Source organism: Branchiostoma floridae, chromosome 6 (assembly GCF_000003815.2).
Source record: "Branchiostoma floridae strain S238N-H82 chromosome 6, Bfl_VNyyK, whole genome shotgun sequence".
NCBI lineage: Eukaryota > Metazoa > Chordata > Leptocardii > Amphioxiformes > Branchiostomatidae > Branchiostoma > Branchiostoma floridae.
Window position 1 is genome coordinate 27174079 of NC_049984.1, and position 20943 is coordinate 27195021.

At 42.1% G+C, this 20943-nt stretch overlaps 1 protein-coding gene across 1 annotated transcript; it reads right to left on the minus strand.

Annotated features, from left to right (window-relative positions):
- Window positions 1-2810: 2810 nt before the first annotated feature.
- On the minus strand, window positions 2811-12765 carry LOC118418268. The gene is made up of 6 exons (XM_035824114.1): window positions 12745-12765; window positions 12466-12687; window positions 10885-11047; window positions 10483-10614; window positions 3673-3804; window positions 2811-3478 (listed from the first exon to the last, which is right to left on the minus strand). The coding sequence occupies exons 1-6, from the start codon at window positions 12763-12765 to the stop codon at window positions 2886-2888; spliced, it is 1263 nt and encodes a 420-aa protein (XP_035680007.1). The 3' UTR covers window positions 2811-2885.
- Window positions 12766-20943: the final 8178 nt, after the last annotated feature.

Here is a 20943-nt window from a genome sequence, read left to right on the forward strand (position 1 = left end):
CTTCATTGCACATTTTTGCCCCACTTGGCAAGGTCACATGATAAAAATCAAATACATGTGATAATGGTAACAATCATATACATTCATATGTACATATATACGTCTAATCTACTGTGATTCTTTTTCCAACTGTGGCTTTCCTTTAAAACTTCACCTACTACAATTTAAAATCTTTGAAATGGTAAAATTGGTTCATTTACAGCAGCTTTAAGATTATCGACCATAACTGACTTATTTCTTGTCATACGCAGCTGAAGCAAGAACTTTAACACGTGAAGTGTCAGACATTGCTGCAGGTATGTAAACACAGTAATGAATTACACGTACAGAATATTTTGCACAATTGAATCAGTAATGTGTAGTAGGGCATTATTGGGATTGTCATGCAATGATGACAACAGAAAATAGGGGCACTACAATGTCTGAAATCAGTCTTCTGGGCAAATAGAATGGCAAGGGTTATCAATGCAGAATGCACTTCATAACGACCACCACATAGGCACACACCACGCACGAACGTTGTCATTTCCTCTATTTCAGTGTAAAGAAAAATACCCTTTTCTGAGACGGTCTTAGCCAAGACGAATTTTTATAATCTTTTGCATTCAAAAGTTGTGTTTTTTTTCTATATTTGCGGCAAAACGTCCCTTTAAGCCAGCCAGGTGTGATCGAACAGCGCGTACCGATACACAGTGCCTGCTCTCGATCGGGGCGACCGCAAAGGTCCAGAACAAGTTGGGTTCCGTTCGGAACAAGGCTGGGTACCGCAAGATCGCGGAGGAGTTAAGAAAGAACGGATACAACTGTACTGACTCCCAGGTTGATCGGAAGCTGCGAAATCTCCGGTACAAGTACAAAACAACCTTACAAACCTCTGTACTCAAACTATCACAAACAAAAATACTTGAATGTATGAACGAAATGTACAACAAACTATGTATGCTGATAACAAACTTTCGTACTCAAACTATACACCAAAATTCTTCATACTGAATATGAAAGTAGATAGTATTCCCAGTTGGGAATGCTTCTGAAGTTACACAGTATTCCTTGCCAATCCGTGCCAAGATACCACATATAAATATAGATATGACTCTTCCATGCACTTTCAGGCGCCTCAATGTCATGACGTCAATGGAAAATACACATGGTGACTGGGAGAATACAGATGGTGACTGAGAACAAGAGGTTTGAGGACATGGCCCTCTTACATTTGGCGACGAGGATGGGATTCTAAATAACCAAGCAGGCCATCATACAACAGGAGAGGATGGTAAACGTCCGCTTCAGGGCGGAGATGAGCGGGCAGGACCTGGAGGACGAGATCAGAAGGGCCATGCGTCATACACAGCTACCTCTCAACGGCTATTTACCTGAATAGCTTCTCTTATCAATTTGTTAACATATGTACATCTTTAATATATTTCTAACCATATATCCAATACAGTATTCCGAAGCTACAGAATGTCATACGTTGCCCCTACCACCGTCACTGAAAATAGCTCGTAGTTTGCCTATATAACTATCCACTGTTTTAAAAGCCAACCTTACTGGGCACGCACATTGAACCTGTCTACACTCTTCCCGATGCACTTTCGTCTTCCCTTGCCCATCTTTCCAAATCAGGAATTTTATCACCTCGATTGGAGAAGCCGTTGCCAATGTCTTTGGAGGAGAGCACGTTTTAAGAAAATCTACAAATAAATCCCCCAAAGCGCCCTTTTGCCTGGCATAAGGTGAATTATCCTGCTCTCCTACCAATTCTTTCCAACGACTCTCAATCGCTGCGTGATCTACTATTTTGCCTCTAACAGTATCCATCCGCATCTGCTCCACTCTCGGCTTTCCACATTTCTGACAGAAATTGTGATCAAAATCGTTTGGATGGCCGCAAACTTGACACCTAACCGCCGGCACCCAAGCCCTTGGCGCCCCACCCAAACTTACCGAAAATGGCTCTGAGGCTCGGGAGACTTGGCCATCGCCTCCCTTTGACGTTGGACTACTACCTAGGTATTGTCGAAACGGAAAATCCAGCCTTTGCATGTCGCTTTCCCAAGAACCGAAAGTCTTCTCCTAGACCAAACAACAGAAAAGAAATAAAGAAAAAAAGAAAGAGAGACAAAAACAGATGAGATATGTATATATATCTATATACCTATATAAGTATGGTTATATATCTCCATACCTAACCCACCCGGTTTCCCCCACCATATCGTGATCTCGAACCTTATACCCACTTCCTCTTTATCAACTATTGTTTCCCGAGGCTGAACGCCCACAGATCCCAAAATGATGGCTTCAACTGCCAAGCCCTGTTCTTAGAAGGGAACCACAACACTGGTTGACCGGCATTCGCCACCTTGACTTTCGTTATCGCCTCCCCTTGTAAAATCGCCCACCAGTATTGCCTCGGGTACCTGTCTGGCACAATCATGACCACTTTGGCTTTCTGTTCTCTGACAAAATGTAACACAGATGAGATAAGATGGAAAGGGGGAAAGACATAACAATTCCTATTTCCTAAGTCTTGTGCAAACAGATTCACCCCCTTCGAGTTTGGCATTGGATGGAGACTGAAAAACTCCAGATCCTGACCACTTCTTCCCTTTTGTACATTAGAGGGCAATGCCATTAAGTCAGTGTCGAAACCCCCTCGCCCTCCTAACTCCCTATCAAGCCGTTCGAAGACCTTCCTGTGCAACATAGCATCCATTGCTGAGAGTCTCCTCGATGGATCGTCCGCCTCATTCTCCCCTGAAGGCACATACGATAACTTCAAATCCACATTCAAATCCACCACTGTCTCCCATAGTTTTACAATTGCTCTGGCCAGCACAATGCTCTTCCCTCCCTGTTTTTCCCATGCAGAAATCAGGTTCTTATTATCTACACGGGCATCCACCCTTTTGTTCCTGACCAACTCTTGCGCTGACAAAATAACTTGTCTCAAAGCCTCTGTTTCCTTCAATGACCGCTATGATTCCTTCCTGCTCATCTTGGCGCCAATAATCGCTACATTGCATTGCGCCCTCCTTAGTCGCAACAATACCTGCCCATTTGAAACCTGACGCATCCGAGGAAAGTTCGATCACCTCATGTTTCTCAACTCTCCAAGGTAAGTGCCCTTCCCACTTGTCCAGGAATCTCCAATGCTCTAGCTCCTGTCTGACCGGTCCTTTCACCTGCACCATCTCCCCGTTCCGCAAGGCGAGTTTTATCGCGTTGAACATCTCCCTACAGTACAAGCGCGCAGCTGGGACAGCCAAACCAAAAGAGACAAGTTTCCCCGTTAATTTCTGTATCGTTGTCACGCTTACCATCTTTCTGCTCAACACTGTTTCCCTTAACTCTGCAAAAGACCACTTTTTTCTTTCAGGCAAAAGAAATGCCAAAAGCACAGAGTCAGCTCCTAGCCCTAAGAATTCGAGGCATTGCACAGGGTCTAACTGGCACTTCCCTAGACCAATAAAGTACCCTAAGGCGACCAGAATATAGCACATGATGAAACATGCCGCTTCAGCTGCCCTAAAATTTGGTCTCACGAGGAGAGCTTGTTCTTCTGGCCTTACTCCTGGTGCGTCCCTTGTTGCCAATTGGCTTGCGTGTCTGTCGTCTATGTATAAGGACGCAGGGACGCCCAGTGTTCTAATCCTATGCATGGCAACTTGCCATGGTCATAGCCGCTCTTATCATCGCACTTGGTCTGAAAATGTCCCCTCCCTACATACTTAGTCAGATTCATTACCGAGTCCAAACGGAACGGACACTCCTTCATCCAAAGATTCAAATACCTAAGATTTGGTATCGCCCATGGAAAGAGGTGGCTAAATTTCAGTGCTCTTCAATTACCTACGATCTTTAACCAGAAACTGTACGCTCAAGTTATTTTTCGAGTTCATCTGTGAGTGTACGTGTGCTGGAGCCTGTGGACTGTCTGCTGAGCTGATATGAGGTGGTTCCGACGTCTGATCTGCTGAAGACGGGAGCCGTTCCTGTTTGACTAGCCCTGGCCAGCCGCCATATTACCTGAAGCGTCACAACCGCAGCGGGCTCCTTTGAGGAGCCCCCGCCGGTAAGTTTTTTTTTACAACAGCAGATTCCACTACACCATCACTTCTATACTATATCATTATCTTCCTGCGATCTTTCTGCCGTTTGCTGCTGTATTTTATTACACCCTTGCAGAGTTGCAGAGGGCTGGAGTTGAGCATCGCCATATCTCTCAGGTGTGGTCATTTGCATATCAATCTCACGATGCCGCCGCGGAAACAAAACTTGTCAGAGGATGACATGTCCACAATAAAGGATTTGTTGGAGCAACAGCAGGCAAAGTATGAAGACTTACTACAAAGACAACAATCAATCTTTCAATCATTCATAGAATCTGTCATGACCTCTACTAATAACCGATTTGACAATCTAGTTAGAGAAGTACAGGAGCTGAAGTCTTCTTTGCAGTTCTCGCAGCATGAAGTTGACACTCTGAAAACCAAACTGGACGAAGCTAATTCAGAGATAACCAACCTGAAAGCCACTATTGATGAACAAGCAAAGAATCCCAAGTCTCTACAAATGCCAGACATGGAGAAAAAGATGGACTATCTGGAGAACCAGAGCAGAAGAAACAACGTAGTCATCGATGGCATAGAGGACGACGCCAAGGAAACTTGGGCCGACACAGAAGTCAAAGTACGCAACATCCTGACAAAAAAGTTACAACTAGACTCAAAGACAATCGAAATAGAAAGAGCTCATCGGAATGGTCCCTTCAGAAATGACTCCCCCCGCCCAAGGCAAGTTGTGGTCAAGCTACTGCGTTTCAAGGACAAACAAATGATCCTTAACAGAGCCCGATCCAACCTCAAGAATACCAACATTTACATCAATGAAGACTTTTCAGATCAAGTTCGAAAACGACGCGCAGAGCTGGTGCCAAAGATGAGGGAAGCCAGACAACGTGGAGAGTTCGCTATCATCAGTTATGACCGACTCGTCATCAGGAAGAAAACTAATCAGGAAATGTCGTAAAGCTTATTTCCATCTGTATTACATTTATTGTGTGTAGTAGACCTATAATATTTCATGTATGCTACTTCTAGATGCGACCATTCAAATATAGTTTTCCACCCATGTATATTTTACTATGTAATGATGTATAACTATGTAATGTTGTATATTAACTATGCTTATATAGACCATGTCCAACACATCCACTCAAACAGATGATTTCAATAGTACACCATATAATTTTGAAGATGATAACCTGATCACCTTATCACACGAGACACGCGGCACGGAAAAACTTAAGAACTGAAAAACCAAAAACAAACAGCCTGAAAAAATCCTTCACATATAGAGCAGCAACAGATTGGAACAAACTATCACATGAGCTGCAAACTGCGAACACATCCAGGATTTTCAGACGGCAGCTGGTGAAACATATGCGAGACTTAGCTAAAGACACATGAGGGGCTGGATGATTGATGATTATTGGATAAGGCACATGTGTTTTTGTTTAATGATTTTTTATTGACATGTTGTATGTGTGTATGTTGCAAACTGTATGTGTTTTATGTGTATTACTCCTGGAAGATTAGTTGCTGCATTGTTATGTTAACAACTAAAGGAGTGAATGAACAATAAACAATAAACAATCTTTAACCCCTTCATGCTCGACTCAGATAAGGAATCAAACTTCACTGACAGCTGGGATCCAGATGTAAACTTCTACGGAAACTTTTTAGATACAAATACGAATACCCCATGCGTTAACTACTCTGAAGATCAGTTTAACTCCATGTGCCTTAAGTCAGGCCATAACACTAACGCTTTCTCAGTGTTGCACCTAAACATTAGAAGTCTCCCGCGAAATTTCGACAATTTTACCCACTATCTATCTACTCTAAATCATGACTTCTCTATTATAGGTTTATCTGAAACATGGCTAACTCAAAGTACTTCTCAACTGTATGATTTCCCAAACTATACCTCAGTACATCGTTGTAGATCGAACAGAGTTGGTGGTGGAGTATCTCTCTTTATACGCGAAAATCTTGAGTTTGTACAAAGGGACGATTTAACTATACATTCGCATGAGGGAAATGTGGAGTCCATTTTTATTGAACTTCCAGTGTCTTCCTCTCCTACTCGTAAGAATATGATATTAGGATGTGTATACCGACCACCTGACACGGATATTAAGGACTTTACTAGTCATCTTGCGACAACACTGGATACAATAAGTAAGGAAGGTAAAACATGTTTTCTTCTTGGCGATTTCAATATAGACTTACTAAAAAATGAAAGACATACTCTAACGACAGATTTTTTAAATATGTTATTCTCGTGTTGTATGTATCCCACAATCACCAAACCAACAAGAATAACTGACAAATCTGCGACCCTAATCGATAATATATTAACAAACTCCTTACCTGAATCCTATACTTCTGGCACTCTTGTAACAGATATTTCGGACCATTTACCTATATTTTACATAATGAAATGTAAATCCGATGTGAGTAAAACTAACAGTACAAAACGACGTTTGCGCAAATTTACTAGTTCCAATATCACTAAATTCAAAAACCAATTAGCGGATGTAACATGGGACAAATTATACAATTACTCTAACACAAATGATGCCTACAGTCATTTTATTCAAGTCATTACTTCTCTGTTTGAAGAATGTTTCCCGATTGTTACTCACTCCGAACGTAATGTAGAAAAGAACAAACCCTGGTTCACTCCTGCGCTTCATAAATCGTCCATCAAGAAAAACAAGTTATACAAAAAATATGTAAGGAATCCAAATCCAACTTCTTTCCAGACATATAAAACTTACAGAAATAAATTCAACACATTAATTCGCTTATCTAAAAGGAATCACTATCACAAAAAATTCAAGGAGACAACAGATAACATAAGAAACACATGGAAATTGATAAACGAGCTTCTTAATAAAAAAAAGAAATCGAATGTCCTTCCTAGCAAACTCTGTGACGACACATATGAAATATCAAACCCACAAGACATTGTAGATGCCTTCAATAACTTTTTTGTTAATATTGGACCCTCATTAGCTAAAAAGATCGACAAGACTGACTGTTCTCCTCTATCTTTCATTAACAATGTCTACCCATCTTATAGCTTCTTTGAAACACCCACTGTATCCGAAGTCCAGAATATTATTTGTAATCTTAAGAACTCTGCTCCTGGTAATGATGAATTAAGTACCTCCTTAATAAAACAAGTCAGCAGCTCAATACTAGAGCCCCTCACTTATATATTAAAATTGTCCTTGGAAACTGGTATGGTCCCAAATGATTTAAAGATAGCCAAAGTCATACCGCTTTTCAAATCGGGAAACACCTGTTTACTGTCAAATTACCGCCCCATATCAGTTTTGCCGGTATTTTCAAAAGTCCTAGAGCAATTAGTATACAAGAGAATTCTACAGCACTTAGAAGATAACAACATCCTCCATGAACACCAATATGGCTTCCGTAAACACCATTCAACATATATGACACTTTTGAAATTAGTAGATAAAATTACCTCGGCCATAGAAAAGAATGAATTCACCATTGGTGTGTTTCTGGACTTGTCGAAAGCATTCGACACCGTGAACCATAAAATTCTATTAGAAAAACTTAACTGCTATGGCTTTCAAGGATATGTTTTCACATGGCTAAAAGACTATTTATCTAACAGAAAACAGTATGTTTCTAATAATACCTACTCCTCAGATACAAGATCAATTTCCTGTGGCGTCCCTCAAGGTTCTATTCTTGGTCCTCTACTATTTCTCAATATATATCAACGATTTGGCTTATGTATCTGATGAACTTTATGCACTACTATTTGCAGATGATACTAACTTGTTTTCATCACATTCTGACCTTGATATATTAGTCTACATGCATTAACTCAGTTCTATCCTCAGCTATCAATGTCACCTGCGGAGTCCCTCAAGGGTCAATATTAGGCCCACTTCTGTTTATCATATATGTGAATGACTTACCAAATTGCATGCAACTCTGTAAGATTGCACTGTATGCCGACGATACGATAATTTACTTCGCGGCACGCAATGTACAGGCAATTGAGCAGGCCATCCAGAGCGACTCAGCCAGACTTTCCCAGTGGTTTGCGGCTAACAAATTGTCGTTAAACCCCACGAAATGTAAAACGATATTAGTGGGTTCGTCAAGAGCAAACGACATTAACACTGAATTAGATATTACTTTAGCTGGCACTACTCTTGACCAAGTTGATAAATTCAAGTATCTTGGAGTCATTATTGACAACATGTTAAAGTGGCATGATCACTGTGATCATCTTAACAAGAAGCTAGCTCAAATAATCGGAATAATGAAGTACCTTAAACACTACCTGGATAGAGAGGCGCTGCTCACAATTTACAAAGCCCTATTTCTCCCACACATACAGTATTGCAGCACTGTCTGGGATCAAGGGGGTAAAGGAAGTCTGGATAAACTACAGAAACTCCAAACTAGAGCTGGTCGCGTGATCATGGGGTACGATCGCCATACTTCTACATCAAACGTCTTACGTAGTCTTGGATGGGTCCAAATAGTTGATGTACATAAAAGAAGTAAGGCAACGCTCGTTTTCAAGGCACTTAACGGCATGACCCCTCCCCATCTTACTGCATTGTTCTCCCAACTCTCAGAAATACACACACATAATACCCGTCTTAGATCACAAGGTGGACTCCTGCTGCCTAAAGCTAAATCTGAATATAGAAAGAAAGCTTTTTCATACTCAGGGGCGGTGCTCTGGAATTCCCTGTCGTCCCAATTAAGATCTGCGAGGACACTGTCACAGTTTAAACGATTGTACCAGGACTAAAGGATTCTGATTGTATATATTTTAATTTTAGTTCCTGTCATATCACAGTGGATCCTTTTGTTTGATTTCTGTATTATGTTTTGATGCTAAGACTGACATTTATGTTCTCTTCTGACTGTTATTTTTCATTTGCAAATCGACTTTGAAACAAACACTGCCCGACCAGCGACACATTGATATGCAAATTCCACTTTTCGTTACTTTGATTTTAAGTTGATCCACTGCCTGAATGTGTTATTATTGTTATTATTACTACCATCATTATATTAAGTTATCCTGAGTTATTTGTATTGTAAATAGTTGACACTTGAAGTTTAGTTATTTAAGTTTGACCTTTGATTTCAATTTTGATTCAGTTGTTGTGATTTTGTGTTATTTTATGTTGGGGTCTCCCGGCCCCCCAGGAGGTATTGAAAAACGCCAGTAGGCGATGTATTTTCCTGGATAAATAAATAAACTGAAAACTGACATTCTGACCTTGATATATTAGTCAGTAAAATGAATAGAGAATTAGACAAAGTAAACAAATGGTTCCAAATTAACAAATTATCCTTAAATGTCAAGAAAACAAATTTCATTATTTTTGCAGGGAAGAAAAAATACAGTAAGGAAAATGTTAAAATAGCTATTAATAACACACCAATTAATCAAGTTACGCACACGTGTTTCTTAGGTGTCACCATTGATGACAAACTTACCTGGAAAAAACATATTGACCTTATTTGCAAAAAAATCTATAAAAACATAGGTATTGTCAGAAAAATCGCAACGCTACTATCTTCTAAAACATATATGATATTATACTATAGTTTACTATATCCCTATCTTGCATATTGTAACATCGTATGGGCGAGTACGTACTCCACATCACTTAAACCTCTACTTCTTCTGCAGAAACGCTTCGTCCGAATAGTCTCAAATGTGTCGTATACATTCCCTTCTGCATCTTTGTTTCGTAATTTAAAAGTATTAACTATATATGATATAAACAAACTGCAAAGTTGCCTTTTTGTTCACAAAACAATTAATAGTTCTTGTATACCAAAGCAATTCCAGAACCTTTTCCATCACAATTCAGACCACCATCATTACAATACCAGACAGTCTAACCATTTAAAACAGATACAAGTAAAAACACAACAAAGAAAGTTTTCCATGTTGTTCAAGTGTCCGCAAATCTGGAATAGTTTAAGTGAAGCCTTACATCTTTGTCATTCCCCACCCATCTTCAAAAACCTGTTAAAAAGTCATTATTAGATAATCAAACATTTAATTAATCTCCCATTCATTGTCAGTTGTTACTTTTCTTTCAACGTTATATTCTTATTACATCATTTCATTCATTTCGCCGTTATGATATTGCATTAGTTATCAATTATTGAACTATTATGATTTATTTCCATTTTGTTAATTCTTTTGGTTACATTATTGTCTAATGTATAATTTTTACCCGTCTATTCAATCTTGTTTCTTTGGAGGAAGACTTTGTACAAGCCACGAGGCTTTTTTCTTCCCCCCTGCATGTACCTTCATCCTTTAATTTGTTTTATGTTAACTTTTTTAATGCTTGTGCAAAATAAATAAAATAAAAAAAATCAAGATCATGGCACAACCGTGGCTTAGAGGGTTCTACCGTCAACGGCAAGACCAAATATGGCGGTGGGACTGACCCGACCCTCCCCCAAATAGTGACTGCTCCAGAGGTGATTCTACTTTCAATTGACCTTGAGACAAACTCTGCAAACGGTTCACAGCTAGGTAAATTTGGGAAATATCTTGAAGGTGGAAAAGCCGTCAGAGGGTACCTGACCCCTTTATAACTGCCCTGAAATGGCTGGATGAAACTTGATAAAGAGACGCCATTCTCTATCCAATCCATTACCATCTCTTCCTGATCGGTCCCTTTCACTATGTCCCTCCACACCTCAGGGTGTTTGTGGATCTCCCCCGCAATGAAGCAATCAGGGTCCCTAAACATTAGGGAATCCGCTGACGCGTGCACCTTACCCCTAGAAACATCTATCACTGCCGGCGGAATCTCAACTCTCCCATCCCTCTTCCTTGTAATCCATCCTACTTTTCTCCTCAGGTATTCTTGGTAGGCGCTGAACGGGTCCATCGGAAAGCGCATCTCGAACTCGTGGATGTCTGGAGTGAAGCTTTGCTGTGTCTGAAAACAGGAGAAAAACATCTCCTCTAGAAAAAATGTATTTCTCAACCCTCGGTAACCTCACCGCACACAAAACTTACATCCCCCTTGCCTCCTCGTTACCCCAACCGAGCCTCAATCACCTTACTATTCTACAACTGCATAAAACAAAACCGAGAAATTGAAATTTATCCAGCAACCCCTCATATTGTATCTGTTACCTGTCTCTTTCACATGTCTTATTATGACCTGCACACAGCCCACTGTGACAAAACCCCTCACCCGAACTCTCTCATACACACCATGTGTCGGAACTCCATTCTTTTCACTAGTCCTGCTCGATCTCTCATGCTGCTCAACCCTGCCCCCCTAGCCGTAAACTAACTAACTTATCAACTAATGTACGAAATGTTGGCCATTTACTTCTGATCGGTCAGAACAAAAAGAACGAACATGTGTGATCACATCGACCAACTGATGACGATGGTCAATACACACAGAACCTTGACTCTCTAATTTGATTTTGTTTCAATTTGATTTTGTTTGTTGTTATACTCCCATTCCAAATGAACTTCTAGTTGTTACTATCTTTCCATTTCCAAAACAATCTTTTGTCGACCAATTGCCAAATGTGACTAATCACTAGCGAGATTACACACGCTCACATAAACACACAAGCAAAACGTAGATTGCCACATACAATTTAATCATGATCATGATCATGATCCAGTCCAGTCCAAGTCAATTTCCATTTTTCCGCACAGCCTTTGCAAACTCATATGAGATTCCCCTCACATATCACATCTCAAAAGTACATAACAAACCTGACTTTTACAACAGTATCCACTGCCAGGCTTACAACAAAATCGAGCAAAGAAAAGAAAAATTTTATAAACACGCATCATGTTTCAGAATGTTAAACATCAACTCCAATCCTTTACTTTGATACTCATCACATCTCTTCTGTACATGGCTTTAAATAAACTTCAATACTTCCATTTGTGAGACAAATCCCCCTTCTTTTGTACTTTGCCATGAAAACACTTCCATACTTCTTCTCGAGAGATATCAAACATCATTGTACATGACACAAAAATACATTAGCGTTTTTTCTTTGGGTTAGTACACCCTCTAGCCCAATGTCCCTTCTGCCCGCATCTGGGACACTCATCCTCTGGGCGGGGGCCTCGGTTTCTCCTACTACTAGACCTCCTCGGACTTTGATTCTTGTACGGCTCAAACCAATTGCTAGTATTAGCTCTATTCGCCCTACTATACGACATGGTCTCGCCTTGGTCTTCACACTCAAAAACCTCTGACATTGCATTCAGTGTTTTAAAGCATCCAGCCATACTCTTATTCACTTTTTTAAGTATTGGCGATCCGAGGAGGTCCATGAGCACATCTTTAAAGCGTGGTGACCTAGCTACCGGGCGCACTCTTTGTAGGATAATTTCATATTCCTCAGCCATGGGGTGGCCCTGCACCCGAGCCTGGTTCGCCAGTGTCTCCAACAACGCCACTGCCCTACGATGATCAAAGGCCGCTAACGGCCTTGCAGCCAGTAGGAGGATCTCTTCCTTTATGCCATCAACCGACCGTCCCTGCAACCGGTCGATCTGTTGTCTCAACGCCAGAAACTCCGCCCTGATGTCCCAGGCCTAGCGTAACACATAACACCTCTGCAGTTAGTGTTTCATCACAACATGCCGCCTTACATGCGGACCCTTCTTCGCCATGAAGCACCCGCCACCCACGAGGCTGCCCGACCGACGCTACTCAGCGCTTACACAAGCCTTAACACAAAGGCCGCAAACGCCCAGCACGAACAGTCAGGCACCCGCAAGTGCGCGTTGCTTCACACAAAATGAAAACACCCGCCAAGCCCAGGAAAACCAGTCACCGCCGCCAAGTATTCGCGTACTAGGAACACGAACACCCAGCCCGGCAACCAGAAAAACTGCACATACGCGTCGTTTTCCCTATGAAACACCCGCCACCCACGAGGCTGCCCGACCGCCGCTACTCATCGTTTGCACAAGCCGCAAACGCCCAGCACGAACAGTCAGGCACCCGCAAGTGCGCGTTGCTTCACACAAAAAGAAAACACCCACCATGCACAGGAAAACCAGTCACCGCCGCCAAGTATTCGCGTACTAGGAACACGAACACCCAGCCCGGCAACCAGAAAAAACTGCACATGCGCGTCGCTTTCCCTATGAAACACCCGCCACCCACGAGGCTGCCCGACCGACGCTACTCAGCATTTGCACTAGCCTTAACACAAGGCCGCAAACGCCCAGCACGAACAGTCAGGCACCCGCAAGTGCGCGTTGCTTCACACACAATGAAAAAACACCCGCCATGCACAGGAAAACCAGTCACCGCCGCCAAGTATTCTCGTACTAGGAACACGAACACCCAGCCCGGCAACCAGAAAAACTGCACATACGCGTCGTTTTCCCTATGAAACACCCGCCACCCACGAGGCTGCCCGACCGACGCTACTAAGCGTTTGCACAGACCTTAACACAAGGCCGCAAACGCCCAGCACGAACAGTCAGGCACTCGCAAGTGCGCGTTGCTTCACACACAATGAAAACACCCGCCATGCACAGGAAGACCAGTCACCACCGCCAAGTATTCGCGTACCAGGAACACGAACACCCAGCCCGGCGACCAGAGAAACTGCACATACGCGTTGCTTCCCCTTAGACACCCGCCACCCACAAGGCTGGCCGACTAACGCACCTCAGCATCTGCACCATGGAACCAGGCAGCAAACGCTCAGCACGACCGAAACGGAGCCCGCGGGTGACCGTTGCCATATAAATACAAACCCAAACAATGTTCAACGTTATCAGTCTAATAACCCCTCCCAAGCATCACACAACAAATCAGTCGAACTATCAAGGAACATGCAACCATGCCCGACATAGAAAAACCAACAACGTCCCCAAACCTGATACCAAAAAAAAAAAAAATTTGAAGCCTAATCACCTGTTGGTTTTGTCCTCCTGCGACTTGTCCCTGAACAACTTGCTGTTGGGCCCCCTGAACTTGCTGGGCCGGCAGTGCCTGCTGTGCCGCCTGCGGTGCCTGCTGTGCCGCCTGCGGTGCCTGCTGTGCCGCCTGCGGTGCCTGCGGAGCGTGTTGCTGCTGTGCCGTTAGTGCCTGCTGCTGTGCCGGTAGTCCTTGCTGCTGTGCCGGTAGCGCCTGCTGTTGGGCCGCCGGAGCCTGCGGTGGTGCTTGCTGCTGCTGCTGTACTGGTATCCCCGAAGCTACCTGAGCTACCGGCTGTGGGGCTGCCACTCTCGGAAGTTGCTGCGTCCTGGACGGCAACTGCCCTCCGGTAGGCACCCTCGGTGTTTGGGACATACTGAAACTTCACCACAAATACAGACACCGTCAGAATTGACTTTGACACACATCCAAAAACTAAACCCACTCGAGCAATCCTCCGCCGCGCTGGCACACACCGCACGCGGTCACAAGGGAATCATGACACGAGTTTCCCTCCCCCCACGTACAGACAATGCCTACCGCATTTCCTGTAAACCCATTTACCAGAAAAAATGTTCACTCAATACCCACCCTGCAACGGCAAACACATGCAAATCTCCCCTGCGCCCTCTCCACGACTTTCCCAAAACTCACGCTCTAAACCCAACAAACTCAGCTTAAGACGAACAAAAAGCGCAGGCCCACCAACACTAAACAAAGGTAGAAACCCGAGTTTCCTTCAAACCTTTTCTCGTACACAGTCAAAACTCAGAACGTGGAAAAACGTGGTTGCACAAACAATGCCCTCTCCGAGCCAAGGTCCCTCACACCGGCTGCTCGGATGAATCCAAAGAGAGACAGATAGGTGGTGTGTTCTGTACTTATATGGTGGAAGGAAATCACGTGATTCACATGATCACATGATCAACCAATGAGCGCACAGTGAAGATAGAACCATAAATGCCGCATTAGAGCTTTCTGTGATCCAAATTTGATCTTTTGGTGATGTTTACAAGATAGAAGAAAGGATTGTGTTGATTAAAAACGAAAATGGCCACTTTTTTGAAAATCGCTGATAATTTCCATTTCAAGTCGTGAGAGGGTCAGCAATGGGTTGGGAATCAGTCAGGAGTGATTCGGCAGTCTGCGGCTATAGGTCGGGATGTTCGGCGCTAAAAGGTAGGCGTGGCCTAAACTGGCCTGGTGCTCGGGAGCTAAATTCTGCTATGTGTAACCTAGGCATAATGTAAGTCATTTGTATTAACCCTATCCAGGCCGGGCTTTTTTGGGATACCTGGGACCGGGGGAGGGGCTCTTCTGACCCCCCCTTCGTAATTTCAAAACGGCTTGGGTTACGATCACCAAATTTGGAGGGGATGATGTACTAGTAAAGTTTTATATTTTCCGTAAGTTTAGTATCGTTATGGCGTAATATGACATAATTATGACGTCATAATGTCATATTTTAGGCTTAAATCGTCTACATATGAAATTTCCGCTATACTTAAAGGTATTAAAGAAAATGATGACTATAAAGGTTATCGTATTGGTGTCTAAGTCTGCCAAGTCTTTTGTTGCCAATGACGACAACACTGACGCTAATATGACGTCAGAAAATGACGTCATTTGTCCGCCATCTTGGATCGACAAGCTTGAATTTTCTAAAATACGATTTTTTCCACATATAACCCCGAAACCCAATGGAAGTGGACGAAAAAGGTTTAAATGATTGTTTTTTTGTAAGAAAATAAAAGATTTTGACGGAATTTGATTAAAAATAACATGTATTTATCGCTGAAAATGGCATTGTCCGCCATCTTGGATTTTGACCCATGACGTAATCAAATTAGCATAAATTATGAATAATTAATTAGAAATGTAACTTAAAATTACACAGCATCTTAATAATATAGATAAACAAGTTTGGTTTAGCAATAAAACTATGAAATCCCATAATTCCAACTGAAATTAGTAAATTTGGCAAAATATGCCTGTCAGAAACCCGTTGCCATGGCAACACGAAAAATCACAAACTAAAATTTTTTTCTCAGAATTGTTGCTAACAATATTTTAGGAAAAGTCACCAAGTTTCGTCGTCCTAGCACACGTCGTTCGGCAGTTCTTCGACGTCAAAGTTATCACAGGCACTTTTAGACCCCCCCCCCCCCCGGTCTGGATAGGGTTGAAGCAAGTAACTTTCCATTTATGAGGAAAAACACTATGAATAAAATGCATTAGATGACTGGACCAGGTGTAATACTGATAATAGGTTATACTGATCTCCAAGCACATTAATATGATTCGATTTCTGGACAAACCAAAGAGGCATAGTTTTCACTTGACCAATTTAATACAGTCAATCAGCTGTCTTCATTGCCCACGTCTTTTCCTGACATCGTACTCTAATTTTTGAAGGGCTACATTCAGTATATCTGTTTCATCTGATTTACACTAATCAAAACTGTATTACTCAAGTCAATTTCTTGTCTTGGCAACTTCGTGAATGAATGTTGCACGCATGTTTATGGTGTCACTGATTGTACAGTTTGTATAATTTTGAAAATAAAAGTAAAAGAGCAGCGATTTACAAATGTACTTTCTTAGTTCTCAGATGAGGGTCTGCATGGGGGGTCCCGACAACGATTTACGCTGAATTCAGAAGAACACCCTACGTATTACGCTATATCAAGGAAGGCAATTACGCTAAATTTGGTCGACTCGCTACGATTTATGTAGATAAGATGGTTTTCCCTACGAATTACGGGAAATAAAATAGGCTGCCTACGCCTTACGGAAAAGAGCATGCAGACCCTCTCAGATGTGTGAACTACAACATTTTAGGTAAAATGTAGAAAACAGTCATCTTAAAAGCAGAGTAAATCTTGGCAAAAACCTTGTCCTATTGCTTAAATGTTTTCAACAAATTTCTTTTTCCAGCACATCAGCATTTATGAGATACGAGAACAAACTGTTACATATCAAATTGGGGCCTACGCCCACATCAAGTTGTTTGCTCTGGTTTCAAATACTACATCCATGAAGATATGAAGATAGATAAAAACCCTGTTTCTCTATACCTCACTTCGCTGTATTGATACAATCAACATGGATACTACATGGCAGTGTGATCTTATACAGCATCCACATTATGAATTGCGACTCTATCAGTAAAATCAGAGAAATGCCACTTAGGTGTCGTGTGTAACATTGTACAAATCATAAGTGAAATATTGTTTCTTTTATACATTTACTTAACCCTACTACTTACATGTAACTCGGCCCATCAAAAGGTTATTCTAATTAGCCAGGCATTGATTTGCCAAGTAGTCCTGATGTACATGTACGTAAATCTTGTCTAAACCCCTCTACGGGTGTCTAAATAAATGAGCGTACGTGTTTGTTTTGCTATGTTGTCATGTAGAATAATAGTTCTTCCTGTGAATCATAGTAAGAGTAAAACCCTGCTATGAGCTATTCCTTCACATGTATATGACAAGTATCAGTAATCTATTTACTATAGGCTGGGAGCCTCTTAACCCCGATGGGACTACAATATATCTCACATTTTACTCATTTCAAGGCTGATATTCCTGTCAATTCGTCTGCCAACTTGAATCAGTATGTGAAACAGGTTTTTCAGGTTGAATTTAAATTTGATTTACTGATAGAAAATAAACCCATAGAACCAAACTGTTGCTGAAATTGATAATGATAAATTTCAAATGCTACATATAATGGTTTTCAAAGAAATTTCAGTAGTGATTTATATAGCTATATAGCTTAGACATTCAGGTAGGTGGATGTGCGAAATAACAGTCACCCATAGAAGATCTATCCAGTTGCTTTAACGGTACTTTTACGTAGGAAAGAAGACACTTTAGATTATAGACCGTCCAATGCTAACGCCTTGCGGATGGTTGAAGGTTTTATATGTACTAGTAGTAAATGGTTTATTATTGGTAAAAACATCGACTTTGCAGTAGAAACTGAATTGCGCCGACTCATACAGTAAAACAAGAACAACGTTATCGATATTACATGAAACTTCACAGGATTACAATATTTACAAGTAACATCTACTGATTAACAATTACAATTAATATAAATATGATACTTTCGGACTATTACAATTACAATTCATGCTCAATTGGGTCTCAGTTCGAACTTGTCACGTTTACTGTCCAGAACGAATTGCAGATCAGGTCTGTGTGTCATCACTAAGGAGTTTAGCCAGTGTAGGCTTGGCGCTCGTCGTGTATCGCCTAGTGCCCCTAGGTTGGGGGTACAGACATGAGTTCCTGAGTTGTGTACCATGTTGTTCTCCTCGAGTTGGAGGCAGCCAGGAACAGAAGCGTGGCGACTGTTGGATTTTCTTGGCAAAGTTCATGCAGAGGTCGTGTCTGCGATCAGAAAGTGATTGTAGAGTCAATGATCGCAAGGCGTCAGGATATGAAACATACTGCCGACCCAGCATAATCCTACAGGCACGTTTCTGAACGCGTTCAAGTCGGTTGATTTGCTTGTTGTTGAGGGCGGCGTTCCAAACTGGAGCTGCGTACTCAAGCAACGGTCGAACATACCCGCAGTAGATGGCAGTGAGGTCAGCTGTTGGAAGGCCGGCTCGTCGCAGTCTGCACAGTAGAAACAGCCGTCTGCTCCCCTTTGTCACCATACTGTCCACTTGTGCGTCCCACCCAAGGTCCGACTGAATCTGGAGACCAAGCAGTCTTGCTTGTGTCACCACAGTGAGCACCTTACCTCCCAGTGTAAGGACTGGGGCTGGTGGGGGTCGACGCATGAAGCAAATCTGCATAACTAAACACTTTTTGGGGTTCAGCAGCATGTGGTTTCTGTCAGACCAGTTCTGCAAGCTGTCTAACTCATCCTGCATGGATAAAAGTGAGTCAGTCTGGCGGTTTTCTCCCAGGTTAAGGTCGTCGACGTACTTCCAGTACTCGCTGTTCGGTGTCCCAGCATCGTTGATCATGGCCAAGAAGATCAGAGGTCCCAGCAAAGTTCCCTGAGCCACCCCACAAGTGAGTGACTCCCAGTGTGACAGTGCATGCTGGTAACTGACCCGCTGTCTACGGCAAGATACAAAGCTGCACACCCACGGGAGAAGAGAGGGTCGTGCACCCATTTGTACGAGTTTTGTGATGGCTGTCGTGTGGCACACTCTATCGAATGCCTTGCTGAAATCAGTCAGTACAAGGCTACCGACAGATTGCTTCCCCTCTGCACCCTTGTAGAAGAAGTCCAGGATCTCTATCAGACAGTGGGTAGTGGAGATGCCTCTGAGGTTCCCCAACTGCCTTGTGTCTACCGCCGGTAAGATGTCGCGAAGAAGCCACGAGAGGACAAAACCCTCCACTACTTTAGCAAACTGTGATGTTAGTGACACTGGTCTCATTTTGTCCAAGTCTGCTGGTTGTTCCTTCGGGACGGGAATGACGATCGCATCACGCCACTCAGGTGGTACTCTGCCCTGTCGTAGGGATGCGTTGTTATGAGATGTTAGTACAGTGGCCGGGTTAACGGCTACAAGGTGCGGCTAGCAATATATATATATATACATATATATATATATATATATATATATATATATATATATATATATATATATATTTATGTCAGTATACCGACAATACAATAACGATGATACAAATTCAATTTTGTCCTTACAAGAATTTGAAGCTCTCTGAAAGTGAACAATTGACATACAAATACAGCATTCCCGTTGTCTCATTTGAAGTCTTTTAAAACTCCTGCGGCGTGACTATGTCGATACATGGACACAAATCACCTTCATATCGTTAGATGCGGAAACATGCAGGTCGCGCGTACCGACAATTGATCGGGACAATGTGGTCGGGAGTTGCATTTTGCACGCATAATAGATTTGTACCGGACAACTAAATATGCCATACTTCTCTAAACCCTGATGTTAGTTGTTGGATGCCTCTGTAGGGTTTTGTTGTGACTTTTATTCGGGGAATGGTTATATTAAAAAAGTTGCATGCCATTGAAACACTTTTAATAGGTCTAATTTCAATGTGCTCTGTTATCGGTTTGTAACCGTTCACAAGCTGCTCTTCTCATTGCTTTTTTTTGTGATCTTTTAATAATATCATATCTCCGTAACCATGGACTGATTTTTTTGATTTTATCTATTTGCACATAAATAAGGGCATGCATACAGTAAAGATAACTGATAGTTAAAAACCGTGCGGGAGAGAGGTAGAAGCCCAAAAGGCTTATGGGAGACCTCCTCCTAACAAACTATTGAGCACAAGTTCAAATTAGATAATTGAACTTGTACTGCTTTGGTGATGAAAAATAAAACGCTTAAAAAACCTCTCCTAGGTTAAAAAAAGGCAACTTAAAACGACAATTGTATCATGCATGTAGTACCACGCTATTGCCATATATATATATATGCACTCATGTTTTCTGGTGGAAAGAAAAGATGAGAAGACCCACGAACTGGCCTTAGTTCGCAAGTCTTTTATTTTTAAGTCCGTACATACAGTATGCTCACTTAGGTGTGAATTTGTCATTTTACTGAGCCTTGGAAGATCAACCCCATGCTAAAGGGCATCTCAATATTAAATGGCAATGCTGCTGCTGGCGGTGCCTTGCCTCACAATAAAAAAAGAGTTCTTCTTCTTCTTCTTTCATACTGCCAAGCCTCTAGTTCAAGAGAGTAACGGCAGATTGCGCATGAGTTAGTTACAACACAAGTGCCCGGTACAAATAGACAAGGAAAATAATTCTTGGTTCATACCATGTTCATAACGTGTTTCACATTTTTTTAAAGAGCGGTACTTGGAAACCCCCAGGTTAGCCTCCCAAAGGTTCTTACGTCATCATCATGCCTGCACCAAATACCCTTCCCGAGGCCTGACGGAATGTAC